The 21,022-nt window shown below is 51.8% G+C and overlaps 17 protein-coding genes across 17 annotated transcripts; 8 read left to right on the top strand and 9 right to left on the bottom strand.

Moving 5' to 3' along the window:
• Positions 1 to 23: 23 nt before the first annotated feature.
• Malapachy_4049 (mef2-translation elongation mitochondrial) lies at positions 24 to 2,588 on the top strand (the record flags this gene model as incomplete). The annotated part of the gene is made up of 1 exon (XM_018138504.1): positions 24 to 2,588. The coding sequence occupies one exon, from the start codon at positions 24 to 26 to the stop codon at positions 2,586 to 2,588; it is 2,565 nt and encodes an 854-aa protein (XP_017991845.1).
• A 121-nt stretch (positions 2,589 to 2,709) lies between these two features.
• Positions 2,710 to 3,136, bottom strand: Malapachy_4047 (hypothetical protein; the record flags this gene model as incomplete). The annotated part of the gene is made up of 2 exons (XM_018138502.1): positions 2,710 to 2,726; positions 2,776 to 3,136. The coding sequence occupies 2 exons, from the start codon at positions 3,134 to 3,136 to the stop codon at positions 2,710 to 2,712; spliced, it is 378 nt and encodes a 125-aa protein (XP_017991839.1).
• Positions 3,137 to 3,246: 110 nt separating this feature from the next.
• On the bottom strand, positions 3,247 to 4,186 carry Malapachy_4008 (phosphatidylserine synthase; the record flags this gene model as incomplete). The annotated part of the gene is made up of 2 exons (XM_018138464.1): positions 3,247 to 4,009; positions 4,044 to 4,186. 2 exons carry the CDS (start codon positions 4,184 to 4,186, stop codon positions 3,247 to 3,249), a joined length of 906 nt encoding a protein of 301 aa, XP_017992033.1.
• Positions 4,187 to 4,410: 224 nt separating this feature from the next.
• On the bottom strand, positions 4,411 to 5,580 carry Malapachy_4041 (vhs domain-containing protein; the record flags this gene model as incomplete). Its single annotated transcript, XM_018138496.1, has 3 exons — positions 4,411 to 4,692; positions 4,728 to 5,540; positions 5,572 to 5,580. 3 exons carry the CDS (start codon positions 5,578 to 5,580, stop codon positions 4,411 to 4,413), a joined length of 1,104 nt encoding a protein of 367 aa, XP_017991841.1.
• A 180-nt stretch (positions 5,581 to 5,760) lies between these two features.
• On the bottom strand, positions 5,761 to 6,809 carry Malapachy_4006 (serine threonine specific protein phosphatase; the record flags this gene model as incomplete). The annotated part of the gene is made up of 5 exons (XM_018138462.1): positions 5,761 to 5,809; positions 5,847 to 6,117; positions 6,146 to 6,221; positions 6,251 to 6,537; positions 6,569 to 6,809. The coding sequence occupies 5 exons, from the start codon at positions 6,807 to 6,809 to the stop codon at positions 5,761 to 5,763; spliced, it is 924 nt and encodes a 307-aa protein (XP_017992041.1).
• A 272-nt stretch (positions 6,810 to 7,081) lies between these two features.
• Positions 7,082 to 8,758, top strand: Malapachy_3964 (d-lactate dehydrogenase; the record flags this gene model as incomplete). Its single annotated transcript, XM_018138421.1, has 4 exons — positions 7,082 to 8,432; positions 8,458 to 8,551; positions 8,578 to 8,720; positions 8,745 to 8,758. The coding sequence occupies 4 exons, from the start codon at positions 7,082 to 7,084 to the stop codon at positions 8,756 to 8,758; spliced, it is 1,602 nt and encodes a 533-aa protein (XP_017992015.1).
• A 149-nt stretch (positions 8,759 to 8,907) lies between these two features.
• On the top strand, positions 8,908 to 9,708 carry Malapachy_3994 (mitochondrial hypoxia responsive domain containing protein; the record flags this gene model as incomplete). The annotated part of the gene is made up of 3 exons (XM_018138450.1): positions 8,908 to 8,957; positions 8,995 to 9,193; positions 9,226 to 9,708. The coding sequence occupies 3 exons, from the start codon at positions 8,908 to 8,910 to the stop codon at positions 9,706 to 9,708; spliced, it is 732 nt and encodes a 243-aa protein (XP_017991711.1).
• Positions 9,709 to 10,728: 1,020 nt separating this feature from the next.
• Malapachy_3992 (p60-like protein) lies at positions 10,729 to 12,087 on the top strand (the record flags this gene model as incomplete). The annotated part of the gene is made up of 1 exon (XM_018138448.1): positions 10,729 to 12,087. The coding sequence occupies one exon, from the start codon at positions 10,729 to 10,731 to the stop codon at positions 12,085 to 12,087; it is 1,359 nt and encodes a 452-aa protein (XP_017991707.1).
• Positions 12,088 to 12,112: 25 nt separating this feature from the next.
• Positions 12,113 to 13,152, bottom strand: Malapachy_3981 (hypothetical protein; the record flags this gene model as incomplete). Its single annotated transcript, XM_018138437.1, has 3 exons — positions 12,113 to 12,143; positions 12,180 to 12,769; positions 12,802 to 13,152. The coding sequence occupies 3 exons, from the start codon at positions 13,150 to 13,152 to the stop codon at positions 12,113 to 12,115; spliced, it is 972 nt and encodes a 323-aa protein (XP_017992057.1).
• Positions 13,153 to 13,238: 86 nt separating this feature from the next.
• On the top strand, positions 13,239 to 13,565 carry Malapachy_3996 (hypothetical protein; the record flags this gene model as incomplete). Its single annotated transcript, XM_018138452.1, has 1 exon — positions 13,239 to 13,565. One exon carries the CDS (start codon positions 13,239 to 13,241, stop codon positions 13,563 to 13,565), a length of 327 nt encoding a protein of 108 aa, XP_017992107.1.
• A 68-nt stretch (positions 13,566 to 13,633) lies between these two features.
• Malapachy_3949 (mrpl16-mitochondrial ribosomal large subunit) lies at positions 13,634 to 14,325 on the bottom strand (the record flags this gene model as incomplete). Its single annotated transcript, XM_018138408.1, has 3 exons — positions 13,634 to 13,758; positions 13,794 to 13,864; positions 13,895 to 14,325. The coding sequence occupies 3 exons, from the start codon at positions 14,323 to 14,325 to the stop codon at positions 13,634 to 13,636; spliced, it is 627 nt and encodes a 208-aa protein (XP_017991864.1).
• A 942-nt stretch (positions 14,326 to 15,267) lies between these two features.
• Positions 15,268 to 15,972, bottom strand: Malapachy_3939 (orotate phosphoribosyltransferase; the record flags this gene model as incomplete). The annotated part of the gene is made up of 2 exons (XM_018138398.1): positions 15,268 to 15,708; positions 15,736 to 15,972. 2 exons carry the CDS (start codon positions 15,970 to 15,972, stop codon positions 15,268 to 15,270), a joined length of 678 nt encoding a protein of 225 aa, XP_017991676.1.
• A 621-nt stretch (positions 15,973 to 16,593) lies between these two features.
• Positions 16,594 to 18,222, top strand: Malapachy_3965 (wd repeat protein; the record flags this gene model as incomplete). The annotated part of the gene is made up of 3 exons (XM_018138422.1): positions 16,594 to 16,641; positions 16,670 to 16,792; positions 16,870 to 18,222. 3 exons carry the CDS (start codon positions 16,594 to 16,596, stop codon positions 18,220 to 18,222), a joined length of 1,524 nt encoding a protein of 507 aa, XP_017992014.1.
• A 28-nt stretch (positions 18,223 to 18,250) lies between these two features.
• On the bottom strand, positions 18,251 to 18,986 carry Malapachy_3982 (hypothetical protein; the record flags this gene model as incomplete). Its single annotated transcript, XM_018138438.1, has 2 exons — positions 18,251 to 18,812; positions 18,856 to 18,986. 2 exons carry the CDS (start codon positions 18,984 to 18,986, stop codon positions 18,251 to 18,253), a joined length of 693 nt encoding a protein of 230 aa, XP_017992063.1.
• Positions 18,987 to 19,106: 120 nt separating this feature from the next.
• On the top strand, positions 19,107 to 19,400 carry Malapachy_3997 (hypothetical protein; the record flags this gene model as incomplete). The annotated part of the gene is made up of 1 exon (XM_018138453.1): positions 19,107 to 19,400. The coding sequence occupies one exon, from the start codon at positions 19,107 to 19,109 to the stop codon at positions 19,398 to 19,400; it is 294 nt and encodes a 97-aa protein (XP_017992108.1).
• Positions 19,401 to 19,448: 48 nt separating this feature from the next.
• On the bottom strand, positions 19,449 to 19,960 carry Malapachy_3947 (hit-like protein; the record flags this gene model as incomplete). The annotated part of the gene is made up of 4 exons (XM_018138406.1): positions 19,449 to 19,564; positions 19,596 to 19,614; positions 19,655 to 19,833; positions 19,864 to 19,960. The coding sequence occupies 4 exons, from the start codon at positions 19,958 to 19,960 to the stop codon at positions 19,449 to 19,451; spliced, it is 411 nt and encodes a 136-aa protein (XP_017991593.1).
• A 255-nt stretch (positions 19,961 to 20,215) lies between these two features.
• On the top strand, positions 20,216 to 20,933 carry Malapachy_3995 (hypothetical protein; the record flags this gene model as incomplete). The annotated part of the gene is made up of 2 exons (XM_018138451.1): positions 20,216 to 20,351; positions 20,383 to 20,933. 2 exons carry the CDS (start codon positions 20,216 to 20,218, stop codon positions 20,931 to 20,933), a joined length of 687 nt encoding a protein of 228 aa, XP_017991712.1.
• Positions 20,934 to 21,022: the final 89 nt, after the last annotated feature.

Genomic DNA, 21,022 nt, shown 5'->3' with positions numbered 1-21,022 from the left:
GCCGTACTTGCCTACGATCGTCCATGGCGCGCTGGGTCAGTCGCTCCTCTGCGTGGTGGCTGCGTGCATGTGCGCGTCCCCCAGCGCGATTCTTTCATCGAAGCACAGCGCAACGGCAAGCGCATGCTGTGCCTGTGGACGCCATACGTAATATCGGTATTGTGGCGCACATCGATGCTGGGAAGACGACGTTGACAGAGCGACTGCTCCACTTAACGAATTCGCTCTCGCTGCCCGGTCTGCAGCCGCCGTCGCAGGAACACACGGCAACAGCGCCAGGTGACGTGGATAGTGGGAGCACTGTGACGGATTTCCTCGAGGAAGAACGGGAGCGTGGTATCACGATTCAAAGTGCGGCTGTAGGTCCGGTATGGTGGACCAACACATCCAATCAGCAGGCCATGGCCATGACGCTGGTGGATACACCTGGGCATGTGGATTTCGGCATTGAGGTGGAGCGTACGGTGCGTGTTGTTGATGGCGCCGTAGTCGTGTTGGACGGCGTCGAAGGCGTCGAGCCGCAAAGCGAGAACGTCTGGCGCCAAACCAAGCGTTATGGCGTGCAAGCCCATCTTTTCTTTATCAATAAGCTTGATCGTGCGGGAGCCAGTGTAGCACGCTCGTTACGCTCGATTGTCGACAAGGGTCTGCACGAACGCCCCGCGCTTCTTCAGCTGCCTGTCTACCGGTCGCAGGCGCCCGAGGAGGCAGGGGCGAACGTATCGTCGAAGTCGGACGATCCGCTTATCGGTGTCGTGGATCTACTACGTATGCAAATTCTGCGCTTCGATGGCGTTGCAGGCGAAGACGTGGTCACGATCTCCCTGTCGGAAGAACGGCATGGCACTCTGTATGCCACGGCGGCTGAAGCACGGCATGCCCTCTTGGAACTTGTCACCTCGCTGGATGTGGACTTACTTGATCGTCTCTTGGCTATGGACGATCCAGATACGGCTATGGACAGTGTATCACTGGAGGACGTGCAAGCCGCGCTGCGACGGCTCACTCTGCAAGGCGAGGTATGCCCTGTTCTCTGTGGCGCAGCCGCTTGCAATGTCGGTGTGCAGCCACTTCTTGACGCCATCGGCTTGTACTTACCAAGCCCTAAAGATCGACCGCCTGTCGACGGGATTCTGCATCCAGATTCGCCTCGTGCGCAGGCGACAACCGTCGAGCTGACACACCCTGGCGTGTCAGCGCTTGCGTTCAAAGTGGTATGGGACAAACGCAAAGGCCCCATTACCTTTGTGCGTGTCTACTCCGGTACGCTGCAAAGTGCTACAAGTCTGATCAATACCACAACACACCAAAAAGAGCGCATTTCGCGCTTGCTACTTCCCTATGCCGATCAATATGTCGACGTGCCAGCGCTACATGCAGGCCAAATTGGCGTCGTGCTGGGTCTCAAGGATACGCGCACGGGCGATACGCTTGTGGATACCAAGCGGGGTACGCATGGAAAGGGACACCACAAGCATGACATGCAGACGCTGCGTCTTCGTCGTGTGCATGTCCCACCACCGGTGTTTAGCGTAAGTGTGGAGCCACGCAGCAAAGCCGACGAGGCCGCCGTGTCAGAAGCGCTACGTATGCTCGTACGTACAGATCCCAGTTTGCATGTCACTGAGGGTGGAGCTGGTGCCTCCAGTCAAACCGTTCTCTCCGGCATGGGCGAGCTGCATCTGGAGATTGCCAAGCATCGTTTGGAAGGCGAATTTCAGGTACATGCCCACCTGGGCCATGTTCGCGTTGGCTATCGCGAGACGGTGCAAGAGGGTCTGGAAGCTAGTGTCACTGAGCTTCTCGACCAGGACCTTGGCGGAAAGAAGGTACAGGCAGGCGTCACGCTGCAGGTGCGACCATTGCAAGACGACGAAGTGGGCGTAGCTCGCTTGGGCGGCAACGATGTGGTGGTCGACTTGGGCGAGACGCCCAACCTGACGTACGAGTCTGGCCTGACGCTTGAGCAAGTCCTCCTGCAAGGTGCGCAAGCGGCATTAGCACGTGGTCCTCTTAGTGGCTACCCTATGCAAGGCGTCCACATTCGGCTCTCGCACATTCAGGTGTTTGGGACTGACTTGAGCTCCCCAGCGGCAGTGCGTCTCGTGGTAGCCACAGCGCTGCGCAAGGCTCTGGGCTATGCCCAACGACCGAAGCCTGGTGAACGAGTGCAGGGACATACCAAGCTGATGGAGCCTATGATGCGTGTGGCTGTGGATGCACCGGACACCTACGCCGGGAAACTCACGAGTGATATTAGTGTGGAGCAGCATGGCTCGATTGTGGAGATGATCCATCCCATGGAGCAGGCCACACCTTCGTCGTCGTCGTCGTCGTCGTCGTCGTCGAACTACCAAATCTACATTCCACCCGACGAACTTGATCAGGGATCTGAGCGTACAGACGTGAGTCAGCCCCTGACGATCATTGCATTGATTCCCCTTGCACGTATGATGCGGTACAGTACACGACTACGTGCCCTCACAGGGGGCACAGGGACCTACCGTATGACGCTGCACGGCTTCGAGGCCGTCTCGCCCGACCGTGAACGTGCGCTCTTGCAAGAGCTTGGTCGTATACCGCGTTAGACCTTCTGCCAACGAAGCTCCACATCGGTGATGGCAACTTCATCACCAGCCTTGTCGTCATAGTCATGCCACTCGCCATCATCGAACTCGAGGTCCGTGAAGGTGGTGCCAGACTCTGTGCCTACACACGCCCATGAACTCGATTCCGTGAGTAGGTCTCCAATAGCGCACTCCAATGGGTTCATACCGCGAAACTCCACTGTGCAGAGCGTATGCCACGTAGGTCCATTGTCGTCGTCTGTCACAATTTCAGCGTACGGCGAGACTTCGCCAAGCTTTCCGTCTTCCTTCGATCCGGGCTTCTTGACGACAAACGTCGCTGTATTTTCACGGCGGCAGGCTGGGCAGTTCACTAACAAATTCACCTCGCCACGGCTCTTTTCCGTCTCGTCGACGTTCGATGGGTCCAGCGCTACAGCCTTGGGGTGCGCCTCATGGCAATGCGTACACTCAATCGGAATGAGAAGAGCTGCATCCACGCCCTCAGCAGGCACGAACCGCGTGACATTCGCAAAGTCGCCCTTGATCTGTAGTGCCAGGTGCGGCATGATGGTCGTGTGCCAACCCAGCCGCGGCCATGCCTTGTCTTACGTAAGAACTCGTCGAGACACAATGCATATGGATCTATGTGTATATGTACGGGGCAGATAGAAGTCGATTAGGGTTTGGGAACACGAAGTGTTTTGCTGACCATGGCCATCGACCAAACCAGCCAAAGGAACGAGATTTTGTGGATGACTACAGCGCCAAAGAACTCAGAACACTGCGCTAGCAGCTTCGCACCAAGAAGACGCGGTAGGTAGCCACCCGTAGCCAACAGTGCGTAGAGTTGATTCGACATGTCCACGCGCAGCGTTCCAAGAGGCAATCCAGAGCCGGGCAGAAGATTGTGCCACGTACCCGTGAACGGAAGGTGTGGGCCAGTCGCGGCCCACACACCCGCGCTGGTCTCAAAGCGACCGAGCAGCAGACAAACGCTAAGGAAGCCAATAAGCGCTAGGCTGGACGGAATAGGAAGACCCTCAAAGTAGTGCGCCTTGCCTTTCGCATCATGAGGAATGTGGGCAGCTGTGATATTGAAGCGTGCAAGTCGCGCAATGCCAGAGCATACGAATACTGTTAGGATCATCGTATCCAGCGGGTTGCGCATACCCATCGCAAACGCAGCAACAGTAGGTGCCACGCCAAAAGAGACAAGATCAGCTAGAGAGTCAAGCTCCTGCCCCAACATGCTACTAGATTGACGCCACCGCGCAATCTTGCCATCCAACAAGTCAAAAATAGCGCCAAAGAAGGGGAACCACAGGGCTGCCCACATGTATAGCGGGTTCGATGTAAGTATATAGCGACCCGACATATAGATAGACTGTGCACCACAGAAGCCGTTCATAAGTGTGAACGCATCAGCGAGGTGAAAGTTGCTGAAGGGTAAGAAAAGGTGACGTAGCCACATACCGAACAAGGCTGAAATGGCCATTGGTTTCAATAAAGCGCTTCAGTTGTACCTCAGCATCTTCGCGAAGATCGCTTGCAGAGCTCCGGCTCTCCGGTTTGAGCCGTTGGCGCAGCTGCGGATGACTAGCCACAGACGTGCTCATGTTGATGATCAGTGCTGTTTGCCAACAAACGTCACCTGAAAATTGCCCGTGCGACGGACATAGTCAGCTGTCCTCCACCACACCCACGTGGAGAATATAGGCTGTGCGGGCAAAAAAAAGAAACCAACGCCCGTCCGTCCCCCGAGCGCATCAGTTCTGTCTTGGCCTGTCATGTTAAATCAGCACTTTATATAAACAACGCAGAGTTCACTAGGAAAAAAAATCTACATATTTACTTGCTTTGTGTTGTGAGCTGCAGCAGCCATATCAATCTCGGTGCCATCAGCGCGCTCAGGTGCCTCCAAACCTGGGCGAGAAGGAGCCGCTGAGGTAAAGCCAGAGTGCACCATCAAGGAGTGATCCACTTCACGCGAGAGGTTCGACCAAACGGTCGGCTCCGACTCTGAGATGGAGGTAAGGCGCTGTGAGGCCTGCGTGATAATGTCAGAGCGGTCCGGCGCCTCTGTACCGAGAGCGTGCGTAGCAATGGGACCACCAGCCGCTGCCTGAAGTAGAAGTAAGAACCATAAAGAATACATACCATTTGAAGACGCTGAAGTACATCCACAATCTTGTCGTTGGCTTGCACAAGCGAGCCCAGATAGTGCTCATCGTTCACCGTGTGAATGAACCGCACTAACTGCTTCTGCGAGTTCAAGACATTGGAGACATGAACGCGCACTTGTTCATTGGCTAGTACATTGGTGTGAACTTCGCGAGCATTGACCATAGCCTGCAAAAGAGCCTGCGATTCCGAAGAGGCCAGTGAGATAGCACCAGCAACACTTACGCGCTCCGAGTCATCATCCAGCAAGTCAACAGTGCTTTCATGCTCATGAAGAGGCTTAATCACCTTCGCCTGGTTAGGCATTACCGGAACGCGATCCACACCACCACAAAGACCATATAGACTGGACACATGTGCCATAGTGGGGTCACGCATAAAGTGACGGTGCCACGAAAGGAGCATGAGCATAAGCTTACGACGAACACCGTTATCTGTACCAAAATTCTCAGCAGTGTTCTGGAAGGCATGGACCAATGTAGGCTCCGCAAACTTCCTTTGGAACTCGGGTGTACCCATTTCCACAAGGCCCTCAATGATGGTAAGAGCGCGCTTCTGAGCATGGACAGAGTCGCCCTCGAGATGGTGACGGATGGCCTTGGCTACCACACTCGGTGAACCCTTGGTTTGCTCCACCAAATCGGAAAGCTCTCCTAGACCATCATACGATGTTTCTGAGTACCTTTCCGAACACAGCTCATCGATCTGACTCTCAATTGGATTTGTATGATGGAAGGAGAGGTGAGGATGCGGAATATAGTGGTGTGAGGCTTGAGACGCTTGTACGTTCTGGGTGTAAGTGCAGAGCGCGCATACCTACCTCTGGCATAATTGTTTCAGTGTAGAAGGAGTGTAGTCAAGGCAGACCAGCCGTAACGCAAAATGGAAACAAACGCAGTCGACACGCAGCAGATGCACGGTGCAATTCTGTTTTCTATAATTGGGACCGACAGACGCAATCTATACACGGCCCCGATACCCCCACGTGGGAGTGACGCAGCCAGCGCCTTTACAAAAAGTAATCTGGGGGAGGACGTTTGGCAGGCAAGCCATGTACACTGTCGATTAGATGCAAAGTCACATGCAGATACATACGCCTGCGGTGGTGAATCAAATGTCTTATACTTTTGATTTAGTGCGTCGTCTAGTTGCAATATGCTTGCGACGTTGCCGCAACGGTAGCAATAATTAGGGGCACTCCATACTGTTACAATAGTCGAGTCAAACATTTGCTTATAACCCTCCAAGATAAGCTGATGTGCACGCGCAATAAAGTCTAAACCATTGGTGTGCACAAAGCTTTTGACCACATCGCCTCCGAATAGGAACCCAGCACCACGCGGTGATACACCCCAACCGGTGATTTCTGCTATTAGCGACATTTGAGGACATACCATCAGGATCCGACCAAAGTAGATCACACATCGCTCCATCTTGCGGGACTTCCTGCTTTCGATCAATCGAGCGGATCTGTTGTGAGTATGCATCTTATCACGTACTTGGTCCACTGTGACTATACTGGGACTCAGCCCACCATGGATACAGAATACGCGGTTGTCAACAATAGCGCCCAAGGCAAGGTAATCGAATACATCGCAACAGTAACGCCACACATTGACACTACCGTATTTCCGAGAACATTCATCATAGAATCCATAGACTTGGGTGATCTGCCTCGATTCGTGGTTACCGCGTATGAGAGTGATCCTATCAGGATACCGCACTTTGAGCGCCAGAAGAAGCAGAAATGTTTCGACAGAGTACAGTCCACGATCAACGAAATCACCTGAGCATTAGTTTCGCAGACAATAGCGTACCTAAGAACAAGTAGCTGGTATCAGGGCATTCGCCTCCTACACGGAAAAGCTCAATGAGGTCGTGGAACTGTCCATGAATATCACCGCAGATAGTAACAGGTGCATCAACCTTTTGGATATTCCCCTCTTCGACAAGGACTTCACGGGCTTTTTCACATATATGTTTCACTTCTTCTTCGGTGAGAGTTTGACATTTTTTCAATCGCGCAATTTGCCTGCCAGAATTAGTTAGGTTGGGCATCGTGATACGTACTCATCAATATTGTAGTTCATAGTTCACACCAGGATGGTGATAGCCTGCACAGTGTCGGGTGCAGGGTTTGGTACGATGGCAGATAGACCGTTCCTTTATCCCCACTTGACAGCGTACGTCGATACAATGGACGCGCCGCAACGCGACAGAACAAAGTATGTTGCGGGCAATCTGATAAACCTAGTAGGCTTAGTAATAAGGTTGGCGTAGAGTCATTCATTCCCTTGCCCCACTCACCCTACGGCATCTTTTCTGTAGTGATGTGGAATCGTCTGGTGAAGCCCGTGACCATGGCCGGGCGTGTGGCGACGGTCCCGGCAGTCCGATCTAACCCAGCATGGGCATTCCCACGCTTTTATGCTGTGAAAGCTACACGAAGCTCCTCATTCCAGTCAGTGACGCCTGCCATTATGAAGCAGTTTGCTGCAGTTCTGTCGACCCCCAAAACTTCATTGCTCAGCACGATCCCGTCAGAAGACAATGAATGGAATGTGGTGGATAAATCTGAGCTGGACGTATTTAACAGCGACTGGATGGGGAAATATATCGGTGGTTCCGCCTGCGTTGTTCGACCCAAATCGACCGAAGAAGTGGCCAAGATTATGCGCATTTGCTACGACAACAATATCGCCGTAGTGCCGCAGGGTGGCAACACGGGTTTGGTCGGCGGCAGTGTTCCGGTTCATGATGAAGTCATCATTAATCTCAGTGCCCTCAACAAAATCCGTGAATTTGACGCTACTGCAGGAACGCTGGTTTGCGATGCAGGCTGTATTCTGGAGAGCCTGGACGAGTATGTTGCTAAGGAGGGATACATGATGCCGCTGGATCTTGGCGCCAAAGGCAGCTGTCATATTGGTGGCAACGTGGCTACCAATGCAGGTGGCCTTCGGTTCTTGCGGTACGGCTCACTCCACGGTTCCGTTCTGGGGCTGGAAGTAGTCTTGCCCAACGGTGAAATTCTGCCCGGTCTAGAAACACTGCGCAAAGACAACACAGGCCTGGACCTTAAGCAATTGTTTATTGGCTCAGAAGGTACTTTGGGCATTATCACAGGTGTCTCGATTGCTACGCCTCGCCGTCCTAGTGCCACGAACGTGGCTCTCTTTGGTGTTGAATCCTTTGACGCTGTCCAGAAGGCGTTCCAAATGGTGCGCAAGGCATGTGGTGAGATTCTTTCGGCCTTTGAGTTCGTTGACCAGGAGTCGTACAATATTGTGCAGACCTGTTCAACTCGGAACCTCCGTGATCCCTTCGAGCAACGCTACCCTATGTATGTGCTGATTGAGACAAGCGGCTCCAACAAAGACCATGACGATGAAAAGTTGCAAGCTCTCTTGGAGCACCTGTTAGAGTCGGAGGTAATCGTGGACGGTGTAGTAGCACAGGACGAAACCCAAATCAAGGCTTTCTGGGCGCTACGTGAAGCTGTGCCTGAGGCGCTGGCCCACCATGGACGTGTGTACAAATATGATATCAGTATGCCTATCAGCAAGATGTATGAATTGGTGGAAAATCTTCGCCATCGTATGGTAGAGAAGGGCTTGATGCCTGCACTGAATACGCCTGGCCGGGTCAAGTCCGTCTGTGGGTATGGTCATGTTGGCGATGGTACGTCAGACTACACTAACAACAGGCAACCTTCATATCAATATTAGTGCCGAGCTGTACGAGCCTGCCGTGGAAGACGCTATTGAGCCCTACATCTATGAGTGGGTCCAGGGCGTTCGGTATGTACTTTTTGACTAACAACCAGTGGCTCTATTTCGGCAGAGCATGGCCTTGGCGTGATGAAGGCGGAGAAGATTGGCTACTCTAAAGATCGTCTAGCCGTGGATTACATGAAGAAAATCAAGGCACTCTTTGATCCGAAGGGCTTGTTGAATCCATACAAGGCACGTTTCTGAAAGACTAACCGTGCAGTACCTTCCGAGTAACTAATTTTGGCAGCGCTGCGATTTCCGCCGATCCGTCGGGTGTCCGCCTGTCTGTGGTGTTGCCACCTCCACATAGATGAATTTTATTAAAAGGAAGATGAAATGACGACGGGACTTTTCAAGCGTTCGTTCTTGATTATACTTGACACATGTCGTACGGAACACACCGTGAAGTTGGTAACACTGCGTACCGTGAAGCGTATGTTTTCTCCTTTCCTAGTTCTCTAATATATCAGGCAATACAGCCATGCCATCAAGGCAGCGGGCCAGGGCTTCTTGATCGGTGTATCTGCCGCCCTCGGCGCAGGCTACTTTTTGCAGAAGCGCTACGTTCACATCCAAAAGTTGACGACAACGATGAAATCCTTTATTGTGGGCTCGGCTGGTATGGGTGTCGGCGTTATCTTCGCTGATAAAGCCGGTATTAGCTTCGACGTATGTTGACCACGTACCTACTGACATATCAGCAAGCGCATTACTCCGACAAGGCTGCGCATGCCCAGCGTCGCGAACGTTCCGAGTATGAGAAGAAGTGGGACAGCCTCTCGTCTTTCGATAAAGCCCTGACCTGGACGAAGGACAACAAGTTCGGTGTGGTTATCGGTAGCTGGGTGGCGTCGATGGGTGCTTCTTGGCTCTACATTCAATCGCAGCCGTTGTCGTTCTCGCAGAAGCTTGTTCAAGCGCGTGTGTGGGCTCAAGGTCTTACTGTGGCCTCGCTTATTGGTATTGCGGCCTTGACGACGATCCCATCGGCTGGTGATACGCTGCTCTCGAAGAGCCACAGTGCTGATGACCAGTCGTGGCGTAAGATTATCCAGGAACAGGCCGACGCTACGGCACACAAGCATGCCATGGCGAGTATGTCGGAAGCCAAGGCCAAGGCTTCAGAATTGGCGGCTGAAGTGAAAGACAAGGCTGTTGAGAAAGTGAAGGGAACGACGAATTAAATATACAGCTCTGTACACCGCCATTTTTGTAATGACGTATGCGCCAATACATATATTCCATAGACATGAGGTCCTTTCACCTCCTATGACGTACTGGGGAGCTCCATAGATTTTTTCTGTGAACCCATTTGCGCCACCAGAGTGGGGGTGCGCAATGGACCTACTTTACGTAGCCGTGCTGCAAAAAGGTCATTCCACTGAGCTGCAAGGGTATGACCCAATGTCACAAGCTCATCACGAGATTTTGACGTATCTTGAAGAACAGCAAAACTGGCATGAAACAGCGCTTGCTGATAATACTTGGGTGCACGAAAAAGAGAATGAAGCCGGGTATTGATTGAAGAGGTCAATGCAGTGAGCTCCTTATTAGGTGGGTACGTGATACATACCTCGTGCCAGCCTGAACTGATTTCCATACCTAAAAATACATTTGTTGATGTGTCACTGGGGAGGCAGACAAACTTAGAAAAAGCAATACAAAATCTCATGTTAGAAGCAACTCAGACACGTACGGCTCGATATGGAGAGAAGACACCGAAGCCTGTACACTCTCATAGAAAGAATCGCGCTCGTGATTTCGAAGAATCAGTGGACGCGTTAGAGATATGTGCAAACTCTTATTCTCTTGCTCCTCTTGAGCTAATGGCAGATATATAGATTTAGTAGCCTCATTCAAGGAGGCATAAATGTCAAAGAGCAACGGGGAGAGGCCAGGTGTACTGATCGGCACTGTGGTAAGTCGCAAGTGAGCATACCCTCGATGTAGACATGTGTAAGCCATTCATTTTTATACCCGTCGTTAAGCCAGCTCAGAGGAGGTAGTTTTTTAGTCGATGTACTTGACCCATTATAGATGTGATCTTCTTCCTCTGAGTCACTGTACGCCACCAGTCCTGGTGGCATGGATGGCAGCGAATGCGGTGCGCACGGTCTTCTCACGCCACGTGGAGACATTTTCAGGCGAAAAAAAAAAACTTGCGTGCAATGCCATACTGACGACGTCGACGACACTACGCCGCCATGTCGAAAACCAAGACGGCTAAATCAGACACGCTAACAAGTGTATCGTCCACCGATATCGGGCGGCCAGCGCAATACAAGCAGCCCTCTAGGAAAGGAAAGCGTTCATGGCGGAAAAACATTGACTTGTCTGCGACGGAGGCTGCGCTCGAGGACATTCGCGAGCAGGAACGCACAGTGGGTGCGCCTGCGCACAAGCGAAAAGATGCTGAGCTCTTTGTAGAAGATCGTTCAGGTCAAGAAACCCAACTTGCACGCCAAGCTCGCGGGAAGCGGAAGTTGAAGTCCCAGGAAATTCTGGCACAGCGCAGTGCGGTGCCTGCTATCCCCCATCGACAGCGCTCGACTTTCCAATTGGATACCAAGACCCGAGGTGGCAAAGCTGCAGCCAGTGGTCTGTCAGAGAAAGTGAAACGACGTCTCCGTATTCTTGCTTCGCGACCACATGAGGGCGAACAAGGTTTATCGGAGATGGGCAGTGCTGGTAAGATCCAGAGCGATGCTGTCCTGGCAGAGAAACATGATTTGTGGGGTGCTGAAGCACCACAGCCTGCTAATGACTGGGTCGCACCTGCCATGGTTACAGGTATTCATAAGCCACGCTCTATGCAGCATGAACCGCATGCACCTGCGAAAGTGGCGCCTGCTGTTACAAAGCCGCATCCAGGCACATCCTACAACCCCGATTTTGACAGCCATGAAGCATTGATCCAGAAAGCCTTCGACAAAGCCAAGACGCAGGAAATGACAGAGGAAGAAGTTAAGCGCCTCACAGAGAAGTTTAAAGATGTATCACGTCCCAAGAATATGGACTCGTACATGGGCATGGTGATTGACCAACCAGATGAGTCAGCTGCTGACGCGGAGGATGATGAGAATGATGATAATGATCTACCACATGCACCCAAACTACCCGGCCGCAAAACCAGTGCACAGCGACGCCGTGAAGCTCGTGCGAAGGAGCAGCAGCGCCAGGCTATGCAGCGCCGAAAGGAGCGCCAGCTTCGTGCTATGATGTCCGAGCTGCCCACCCACCTGAAGAAGATGAAAAAGGTGCAGCAAACACGAGCAGAAATGATTCAGCAGCGACGTGAAAGGAAGAGACAGCGTTTGGAGGAGGAAGGCATTGCCGGGTTCAAAGTGGGGAAGCACAAGGTGCCTGAGCAGCGCATGGATGTGCAGACGGGTGAAGAGCTCAGTGAAAGTTTGCGACAGCTCAAGCCAGAAGGCAACTTGTTTTGGGACCGTTTCCAGAGTCTACAGGCTCGTGGTCTCGCAGAGGCACGTAAACCTGTGCTACCGACACGTCGTCGACTGAAGACGAAGACGTATGATCGTCACTCGTTTAAGCGAGACTAAGTCTACGCTATGTACGCTTATGTAGTTAAAGGAATAGACGGAACGGGTAACCCGGGCTGATAGGTGTAAGTCATTTTCATGGCGATACGAACCTTTTCACATCAAACACCATGATCAAAGCACTAAACAGACCCAAGAAGAGGATCAGGCCTAAAACGATGACTAGGCGCTGTGCCATGGGGTATGTGATGCTAGAAGCCACGTTGGTGAGAGCAAGAATGGAAAGGACCAAGCCGGCGTAAAGCGCAATAAGGATGCTGGATTCGACACCATTTTGCGTTTGGAAGCCAGGTGCAAAAAATTGTGGGGATCCATCCCTGTTAGCGAGCATGAAAGGTGGGTTGCGGATCGCGTTCCACATATAACCTGATGTGAAGGTGAAGATGAGACCGATGCAAATCACCATAGCCACACCCCGAACACCATGATCCACATTGACATTTACAGCCATGTAGGCCATGAAACCACCGCCAATAACAATCGCGCACAAAATCATGAGTGTCTTTTCTGTAAAGATGGGCTTCTTAGGCTTGATTTTCACGTCCAGATGCTTGTGTAGGAAGTCTGTCAAGTCATCTGTACCATATCCATTCAGCGAAACATCGTAACTGATAGGTGCAGGTGCTTTTCCATTCGGTGCAGGTTTATAAAGGCTCATGACAGGAACATGTGTCAATCCCAGCTAAAATGTCAGCACAAGAACAAAATACGTACACGACGGAAGAGATTCGTAGCCTCATCCGCTTCCGCGACAGCAAAGACTAGCTTGTCGCGGTCTTTGCGCGAATTCCATCCATTAGACACTTGCTTAAATGGGTCTTCAATTAGTTTACAAGCAGCACATTGGAATCTGGGGTTGGTCGCAGTGAGAACGATGAACACGCTGTAGTCACGAGGCGCTGCCAACAGAGTGTCGTAGGTGCTCTCTGTCAAGCGCAGCACGCCAGAGGGAGATTTTAGGGCCTCTTTAAGCAACATCTCTTGCTTCTTACTTGTCTTGCCATGGACATTTAAAACGGTAAGTAAGAGCGTCAACGCGCAAATCCACCACGCCGTGGTCCTCATCGTCGTTGCAAGCGTCACAGCGCACGAGCTCGGACCACGTGTGCAGTGCCTTCCACACATCACGTGGGATGATCCCCCCTTCTACCATGGCACAGATCACCTACACCTGGGCCTTTAGTGCGCCTGGCACGCAGGCACAGCCTGTTGGTGATATGGAGAAAGCACCGGAACGCGTAGGAGAAGGCAAAACCATGCTCAAGGACGAAAACAACGAGTTGACCTCATTAGCAGATGCACTTGATAGCACGCGTACTGCTCTCAATGACATTGTCACGGCTTGGAAAGACGCCGTGGGCCCTGAACAAGACTCGACCAAGGGGCGAAGCAACAAGGCACAACAAGCAGAAAACAAAGAAGACGAAGACCAGGATTATGAGGATGATGATGACGACAACGATGATGATGTCGAGTAACTCACTCACACTGTAAAGGTGATATATACCATAAAAATAGACTATTATAACGCGTGCATCTACAGATATCATGGTTGTTTTCCAAGCTTCGGCTTGGACAGGTCAGGATTGACTTCACGGCCAAGGCGAGGCGGGGTAGAGGCAGTGATGAATTCCGTACGGATAGGCAACTTGGCAGCAGCAAGGCGTAGTGCTGAAGTGGTAAGAAAGACGTTGTACAATACATACCATCCTTGGCCACTTCTGGACGTACTTCGACATGACCACCAATCTCAAAAAGGACACGGCCAACAGGCACGCTACCAATGTTAACAGAAAAAAGTACATACCGACAAGCCCAGTATTCAAAAGAGCCTTTACCCTTGCCCATACGGGTCTCGTTACCTTTGACACAGACAGGTACGTCAGGGAAGACGCGCATGAATACCTGAGAACCACGGACGACTTTGAGCTTACGCTTCAAAGCTGTTTCGGCAGCGGTGAGCTGAGTAGCAGTAATACGGCAAGGTTCAAGTGTTCGAATGCCATACATCCCCTGCGTTACAGTTGTTCCCTTAACAGAGCCGCCGATGGGAAATGAGACACGGCCCTTGTGCGACTTGCGGTACTTCGTGCGACGAGGTCCGAGATTGGAAGCAAACCGAACCTGAGAAAAAATATTAGAGGGACGCCATGTGAACTCGGACAACAAATGCTTCCATGAAGAAACCACAGCCGGAATGGATGCACGGGTACCGCCCAAGAACGAACGGAAAGACATCTTCGTGAGGCGACCGCTAGAAGAAAAGAGACTGGCGACAAACTGGGCTCCACTATAGGTGCAAATATGAAATTAAAATAAGCATGATCCACTCCAACATCAGACATGATGGATCCAAACCAAGAGCAACAACGACGTGAGAGTCATGGCACAGTATACCAGTCCGCATACATACGAGCAACAAAACGATGAATCTTTGAATCGACTTTTCAACAAAGTTCATTCGCTGGTACGTTTCGATGAGCCTATTGACACCTTGTCAGCGTGAAGTCACGATCAATATCCACAATGACGCTGAGCAACAGCGTGGTCTCATTCATGACACAGTATGTGTAGCTTAACTGCTGACAGTGATTTAGTCTACTGCATTTGACCAATTTGCTCTTAACCTCAAAGCTACAGCCAATCGATTCACAAACCAAGTAACTAGATATGCTGGATCTCATAAGATCTTAACTTCCATTGTCTTGGGATTTGTTGGCCTATGGGCAATTTGGTTTTTCTTCCTTTAGATACCCTACAACGACTGATTCATTCACACACGCTAAAACTAGACCTTTCTTATGTCTTCTCGGAATGAGAACAGAGCGACCGCATGCCATCTGTGGACAGACACTCACTAATGTCACGTATATATAGCCATGTAAAAGAAAACCAAACCGTGCATTTCAAATGAACAGTAGTCTGCGAACGCCGAATACAGAAGGCATCGTAATGAGAGCCCATCAAGAGAATGAAGTTCATAAAAAGAATGGAGAATATGGGAATTGAACCCATGGCCTCATGCATGCTAAGCAAGCGCTCTACCACTGAGCTAATTCCCCAGCACTTATATTTATAGGTGGAGAGAGAGGCTATAACCTGACATGCCAAATAAGACAGCATCCAGCCCTAAGCTATGCTCGGTAAAGGACGATGGATCACAAGCATAGGTATTAGAGCCTACGCACAGCCATACCGCTTCCGGTACTCCTGCATGCTTTCTATATCAGCGCGAGCAGCATCACCACGGGTCTGTTCCATGTGTTTGATGATTTGGTCCAGCGTCACAACGCTGTACACCTTGATACCCAAACGCTTTTCGACCTGCATAATAGCGCTCTCCTGAGTATCTTCCGAGGCACGCTCCTGACGATCCAGGGCGATGACAACGCCAATCAGTTTAGCATCTGGCTGGGCATTAATGATGTCCACGGCCTCATTGATGGCAGTTCCAGCGGTGATCACATCATCCACCACAAGGACGCGCCCCTTCAGGGGAGCACCGACAAGGTTACCGCCCTCACCGTGGGTCTTTGCCTCCTTTCGGTTAAAGCAGAAGGCTACATCGCGACCATGGTTCTTAGCCAAAGCGAGGGCTGTAGCAGCCACGAGTGGAATGCCCTGTATGTTAAGATGTAAGTAACATACCTTGTATGCAGGTCCAAAGAGCACATCGAATTCCACGCCACTGTCGACAATTCGATTGGCGTAGCATTCCGCCATCTTCTGCAACTTCAGGCCGGAATTGAAGAGGCCAGCGTTGAAGAAGTAGGGTGATTTACGGCCAGACTTGAGAGTAAACGGACCACCGAAACGAAGAATATCCCATTGGAGGGCTAGGTCAATGTACTCCGACTGGTAAGGCTTCAGCGATGCTTCCGACATGATAAAAATGATGGAATGGAAAAAAGCGTTCACGGAACATTTCAGTGATACCCCCCGCCTCCACACACGCAAGCTAGGGAGAAGTCGCCTCCCGCTTTCCATTTTCGCAAACGACGCGCTGAAAGACGGTGTGGCATGAGTAGTTCGCCCCAGCCGGAGAGAGAGGACTCCATTTTGTCAGAGATCCATTCTCTTGCCCCGTACTTCTCTTATGATACGACGAAGAAGAAGAGCGATGAAGCGTCCAAGGACCTTCATTCGCCATCGGCATCCACGGAGTTGCCGCAGAGGCACAACACAACATGGGGAAACAGGCGAGAAGAGTATGTATAAACTACAGACGACTTATATTTAGAATCATCCAAGATTCCAATGATATGGTGGTAGTTGATCGCCAAGACCGACGTGTTGCTTCACATATCACGTTCTCCGATGGAGAGTTGCAAGGTGCTGGTGATAAGACAGCACCTGCACAACTAACCAACTCGGTTAGGATGCCATGGGGAAGTAGCTCTATTCGAGAAGACATTGTTCGAATCATTGCACAATGGCTTTCGGATGAAGGCTTTGGTTCCACACGACAAGCTTTGTTGGAGGAGGCGGGAATGAAATTGCGAGAACATGACGACGAACAAAACGACCGGAAAAAACTTCGGACTTCTCTTCTGGGTATGTGTTCGTCGACTAACTGTCAGAGGGAAACTGGTCTGAAGTGGAAAAACTGTGCTCCAGGTCATTTATCAAGGGCCAAAAGGCGTTCTTGTACGCGATTTTTCGGCAACAATTCCTGGAGTTTATTGAGCATCGCGAATTCCAAAAGGTGCGTGCTAACGTGTCCCTTACAAGCAGGCCTTTACTTTTCTTAGCAAGCGCCTCAAGCCACTCGAACATTATCAGCCCCATGCGGCTGAGTTTGGTGATTTGTGCTATTTGCTCTCAGCCAAGAGTGTGACAGACGCGCCATCGTTCCGTTCATGGGAAGGCATTCAACCTGGCCGAGAAGCATTGGTGTCGGAGTTCTCCACACTGCTGGAACCTGGCCGGTTGGATCTACAGCATCTCATGCGTGAGAATGATCCTGAGAATGCATCCGCCCGAGATACAGACTACGTGCCGCGACACCGTTTATTGACGCTGCTGCACCAGGCGTTGGCCTATCAAGTGGAGTTTGCTCGGTATCAAAAGCGTACAGTGCCTGTCATTTCGTCGCTTTTGCATGACTATACAGGGTTTGTGGTGCCGAATCGCTGCCGCATGACGCTTCGGGGGCACACACAGAATGTCAAATGTGTCCGATTTGTAGGTGAAGAGGGACGAAAAATCGTGAGTGGCTCAAGCGATTGTACCCTCCGCCTGTGGGATACAGAAACAGGAGTTTGTGATGCTATCCTGGAAGGACATGGAAGTCGTATCTGGGATGTGGATGCGACACAAGATGGTACGCTGCTAGCGAGTGCTAGTAGCGATGCTACTGTGCGTCTTTGGAGTACGGACTCGAAGCTCACACAAATGACACTCCGTGGTGGCTATGGGGACGTATACTGCTGTCGATTCAGCTCGGATAAGGAGCACCTGGTGACAGGTGGTTATGATAAGCTTGTCCGATTGTACGACGTTGCTACGGGCACAGCGGTTCGCATGTTCCCCGGTCACCAGCTTGGCATTTCATCGGCAGTGTTTAGTCCGCAAAGCGGCATGGTGGTAACGGGGGCCAAAGATACCAGTGTGCGGTTCTGGGATACTCTCAGCGGCGTCTGTATTCGTACACTGCCGGGCCATCTGGGAGAAGTGACGTCCGTTGAGATGAGTCACGATGGACGACAGCTCCTCACATCGTCCAAAGACAATTCTCATCGACTATGGGATATGCGAATGCTACGACCTTTGCAGCGATTTACCGGCCATCAAAACACGTCGAAGAACTTTATTCGGTGTGCCTTTGCACACCCCAGTCTGATTGTCAGCGGTTCCGAAGACGGTTTGGTGTATATGTGGAGCCAGGAGTCTTCGCATGTTCTTCAGACGTTGGAAGGTCACGGGTTGGAAACGACCTTCGCGGACCATGCACACCCATGGGGGACAGAAACATCCTCGGAAGGATCGCAACGATACAATGGGCGTAAGCAAGTCGTAGTCTACGAGGCTGTGTGGAATAACATTCAAGGCTTACTCGCTAGCTGTGCTGATGACGGCACAGTGCGTTTGTGGGACTGGAATGCCCCCTCGGATGCGATGACGCCATCTTCATAGACAGATTTATTAGATGTACACTACAATGTCACAATGTCTTTTGCGGTCCACGAACACGGCTTCGGATCCGCTGATGGGAGGAAGAGCGGCCCTGCGACGATGCAGGTTCAGGCGCGCGCCATCGTAAGGTATCTGTCGGACATGGCTCCGCATAGAGCCCTTTCTTGGACTGAAGAGCGGCTTGCTTGGCTTTTTCGGTAGCTTCGACATTCTGCATGCGAGCATTGATCCCCAAATCGACTTCAGGTACAAAGCGCGCCGTAGGCGCGCGGGATGGCGCAGTGGGTGTGGGTGTGGCTCTAGGCGGCGATGAGGCACCCGCTTCTGTAGTCGATGCTCGCTTTCTCTCGTGAATACCTGCACGAGTTCTGGAAGTGAGCGCAGAGAGGACGTACAAGGGATCTGTAGGAGAATCACTCGACAAGGAAGCACGCTCAAAGTTGGCTTGCCGAACTAGTATGTCAACCGTATTAATGGGTGCACGCTTCTCCCGCTCGATATCTGCGTCCATTTCGCCTTTGTTCAATTGTTCAAGTTGGATACCTGTACGGCGCCGCAAGCATTCGCGCATGCCCACCAACTCATCGATGCTAGTGGCTCTAGATGAAAGTCAGTCAAAACCGTATGACATACGTATCCGTATCATTTGTGGCTTGCTCATCCTTCCACACATGCTCCAGCGTAGTCTTTGTGCCTACCACATCGTGAAGTTTGCGCCGCTTTCGAAAGACAGGCGCAGCGTCATCGGAGGTCGGCCTCGGCATATGTCATGTGGAGAGAGACAGGAACGGAGCGCACCGACCAGAGCGATTTAGTCAGCCAACCAACACCCTTCAACCAAGAGGCCACCACCACATTCGCCTTCTAGGATACACACGCCGACCATGCCGCAGGCGGCAGGGGAGGAGCTAATTCGTGACAATTTTATGCTTCAGACCCTATGGATTGAGCTGAAGGACAGCCATCGTGCCTTTTTCGGTACGCTAGTCTGTGTGGATACGCATGGCAATGCGATTCTCCAGGATGTCACAGAGTACCACATGGAGCCAGACAAATCGCCCAGGGAAGAGCGATGCATGCCACTGCTTATGATCCCGGGAAAACACATTGAGCGTGTGGCCAAGCCGAGAGAGACTCAGCCCCGCTCTACGCTACGAGATATGGATGTATATATGTAAATCTACTGCGGCATGCGCTTCATCATCTCATCATACACCTGCCAAAAATTAGTTCTTCCCTGAAATTATAGTACGTACGGCCTGGAGCTCTTCCTTGGGCGGATTCGAAGAGGGCCAGCCGACAACCAGGCCCTTATCCTGCGACGGCTTAGGGATGACATGGACTGAGATGTAAGGGAGGCGAGTAATACATACAGTGAACATGGTCCACCACCTAGATGTTAGAACAGAGCAGCAGCGTAAACGGTACATACCTGGTGAGCCAAGCGGCCATTGTTCTGCAGGATGTTGTATTCCGATGCACCCGTAGCAATGGCCACCTTCTTGGCCATAGGCAGAATGTCCTGCAAGCTATCGTCAGGCAGCTCATGCATCTTGGCAGCATGGTACTTGGGAATGATCAGGCTATGGCCCGGCGAGCATGGGCCAATGTCTACGAGTCAGACGACACTTGCATACGTACCAACAAAAGCAAAGCTCTTGTCCGACTCGAGCAGCTTCATCGACGGAATCTTTCCATCGATGATCTTGCAGAAGATGCAGTTAGCGTCGTGAGACATCTTGGAAACGGATTGTAGGAGGCGAGACGTTACGCGGAAAATGGTGGGTGTATAGTGCCAGGCGGCAAGGAAGTCGTACGAGCCCGCGAGAGCGTCCGTGCATGCGCCATGCCGTCACGTGGCAGTGGAGGGACGAGACCAGGTAGCGGTCCTCGGAAGATGGCTGGCTGTACAGCGAGTGCGTGAACGTGCGATTGAGAATCATCGCCCAGGGTGAGGAGCATCATGGCTCCTACAGTCTATTGGACCCCTACCATGCAGACGAAGCCGTCCAGCTCTACAGACGCAATCGCTGATGTGGACGTACCTGCTCCTGCCAAGCCTGTGCCTACACCGGCATCCGTGCGCGACGTAACCCCTGCGCTGTGCCTGTCCCTCGTGGAATTCAAAGGTCCGTGCCGCTTGGTATGCTGACATTGTAGATATGCTGAGGCAATTTCGGGCCGTGGACGACAGCGTGACGCTTCGCCTGAATCGGGTACTGGCACAGACGCGTGAGAATGGGACATCAGCGCCACCTTCGCTCCTACAGCGCCACGACAAAAGCTTCACGTCATCGTCCGCCACAGACCTGGGACGAACCACGTATGGTAATGCTGTGCCTGCGCAGATGTGCTTGGCTTTTTGGAAAGAGCTGGTCGATCTATGGGTCCGTCGTGAAGATACCATCCGTTACTGCATTGAGATCAACCAACAAAAAATGGAGCAGGCTCATGCGCCACGACGAAGCATCAGCAAGGACGACTACCTTGATCTAGACCGTGTTCCTCTCAAAGAAGAACCACGACCCCTCCCACGACTCAGCCGCAGTGAGCCAGAGGCAGAGTTTACCGCTCGACAAATGCAAAATGAGCTCATGGTCGAACGTATCATTCGACACCGATCTCTCGAGGCGTTCAAGTCTCGCTGCCGCCTGTTCCAGCCTAATGACACAGCTAGCGAGCGCGAACATGCCTTTTGGGAGGGCCGCTAGGTACCGAGCTCACCATATGAATTTATTTCCTATGATCGCGCATATATAGAAATAGACACCGGGTCCATCATAACATTATCGCCCCTATA

This window comes from Malassezia pachydermatis (assembly GCF_001278385.1).
Source record: "Malassezia pachydermatis strain CBS 1879 chromosome Unknown scaffold4, whole genome shotgun sequence".
Taxonomy (NCBI): Eukaryota; Fungi; Basidiomycota; class Malasseziomycetes; order Malasseziales; family Malasseziaceae; genus Malassezia; species Malassezia pachydermatis.
The sequence above is the reverse complement of the archived record's forward strand: the minus strand, read 5'-3'. Positions and strand labels throughout refer to the sequence as shown.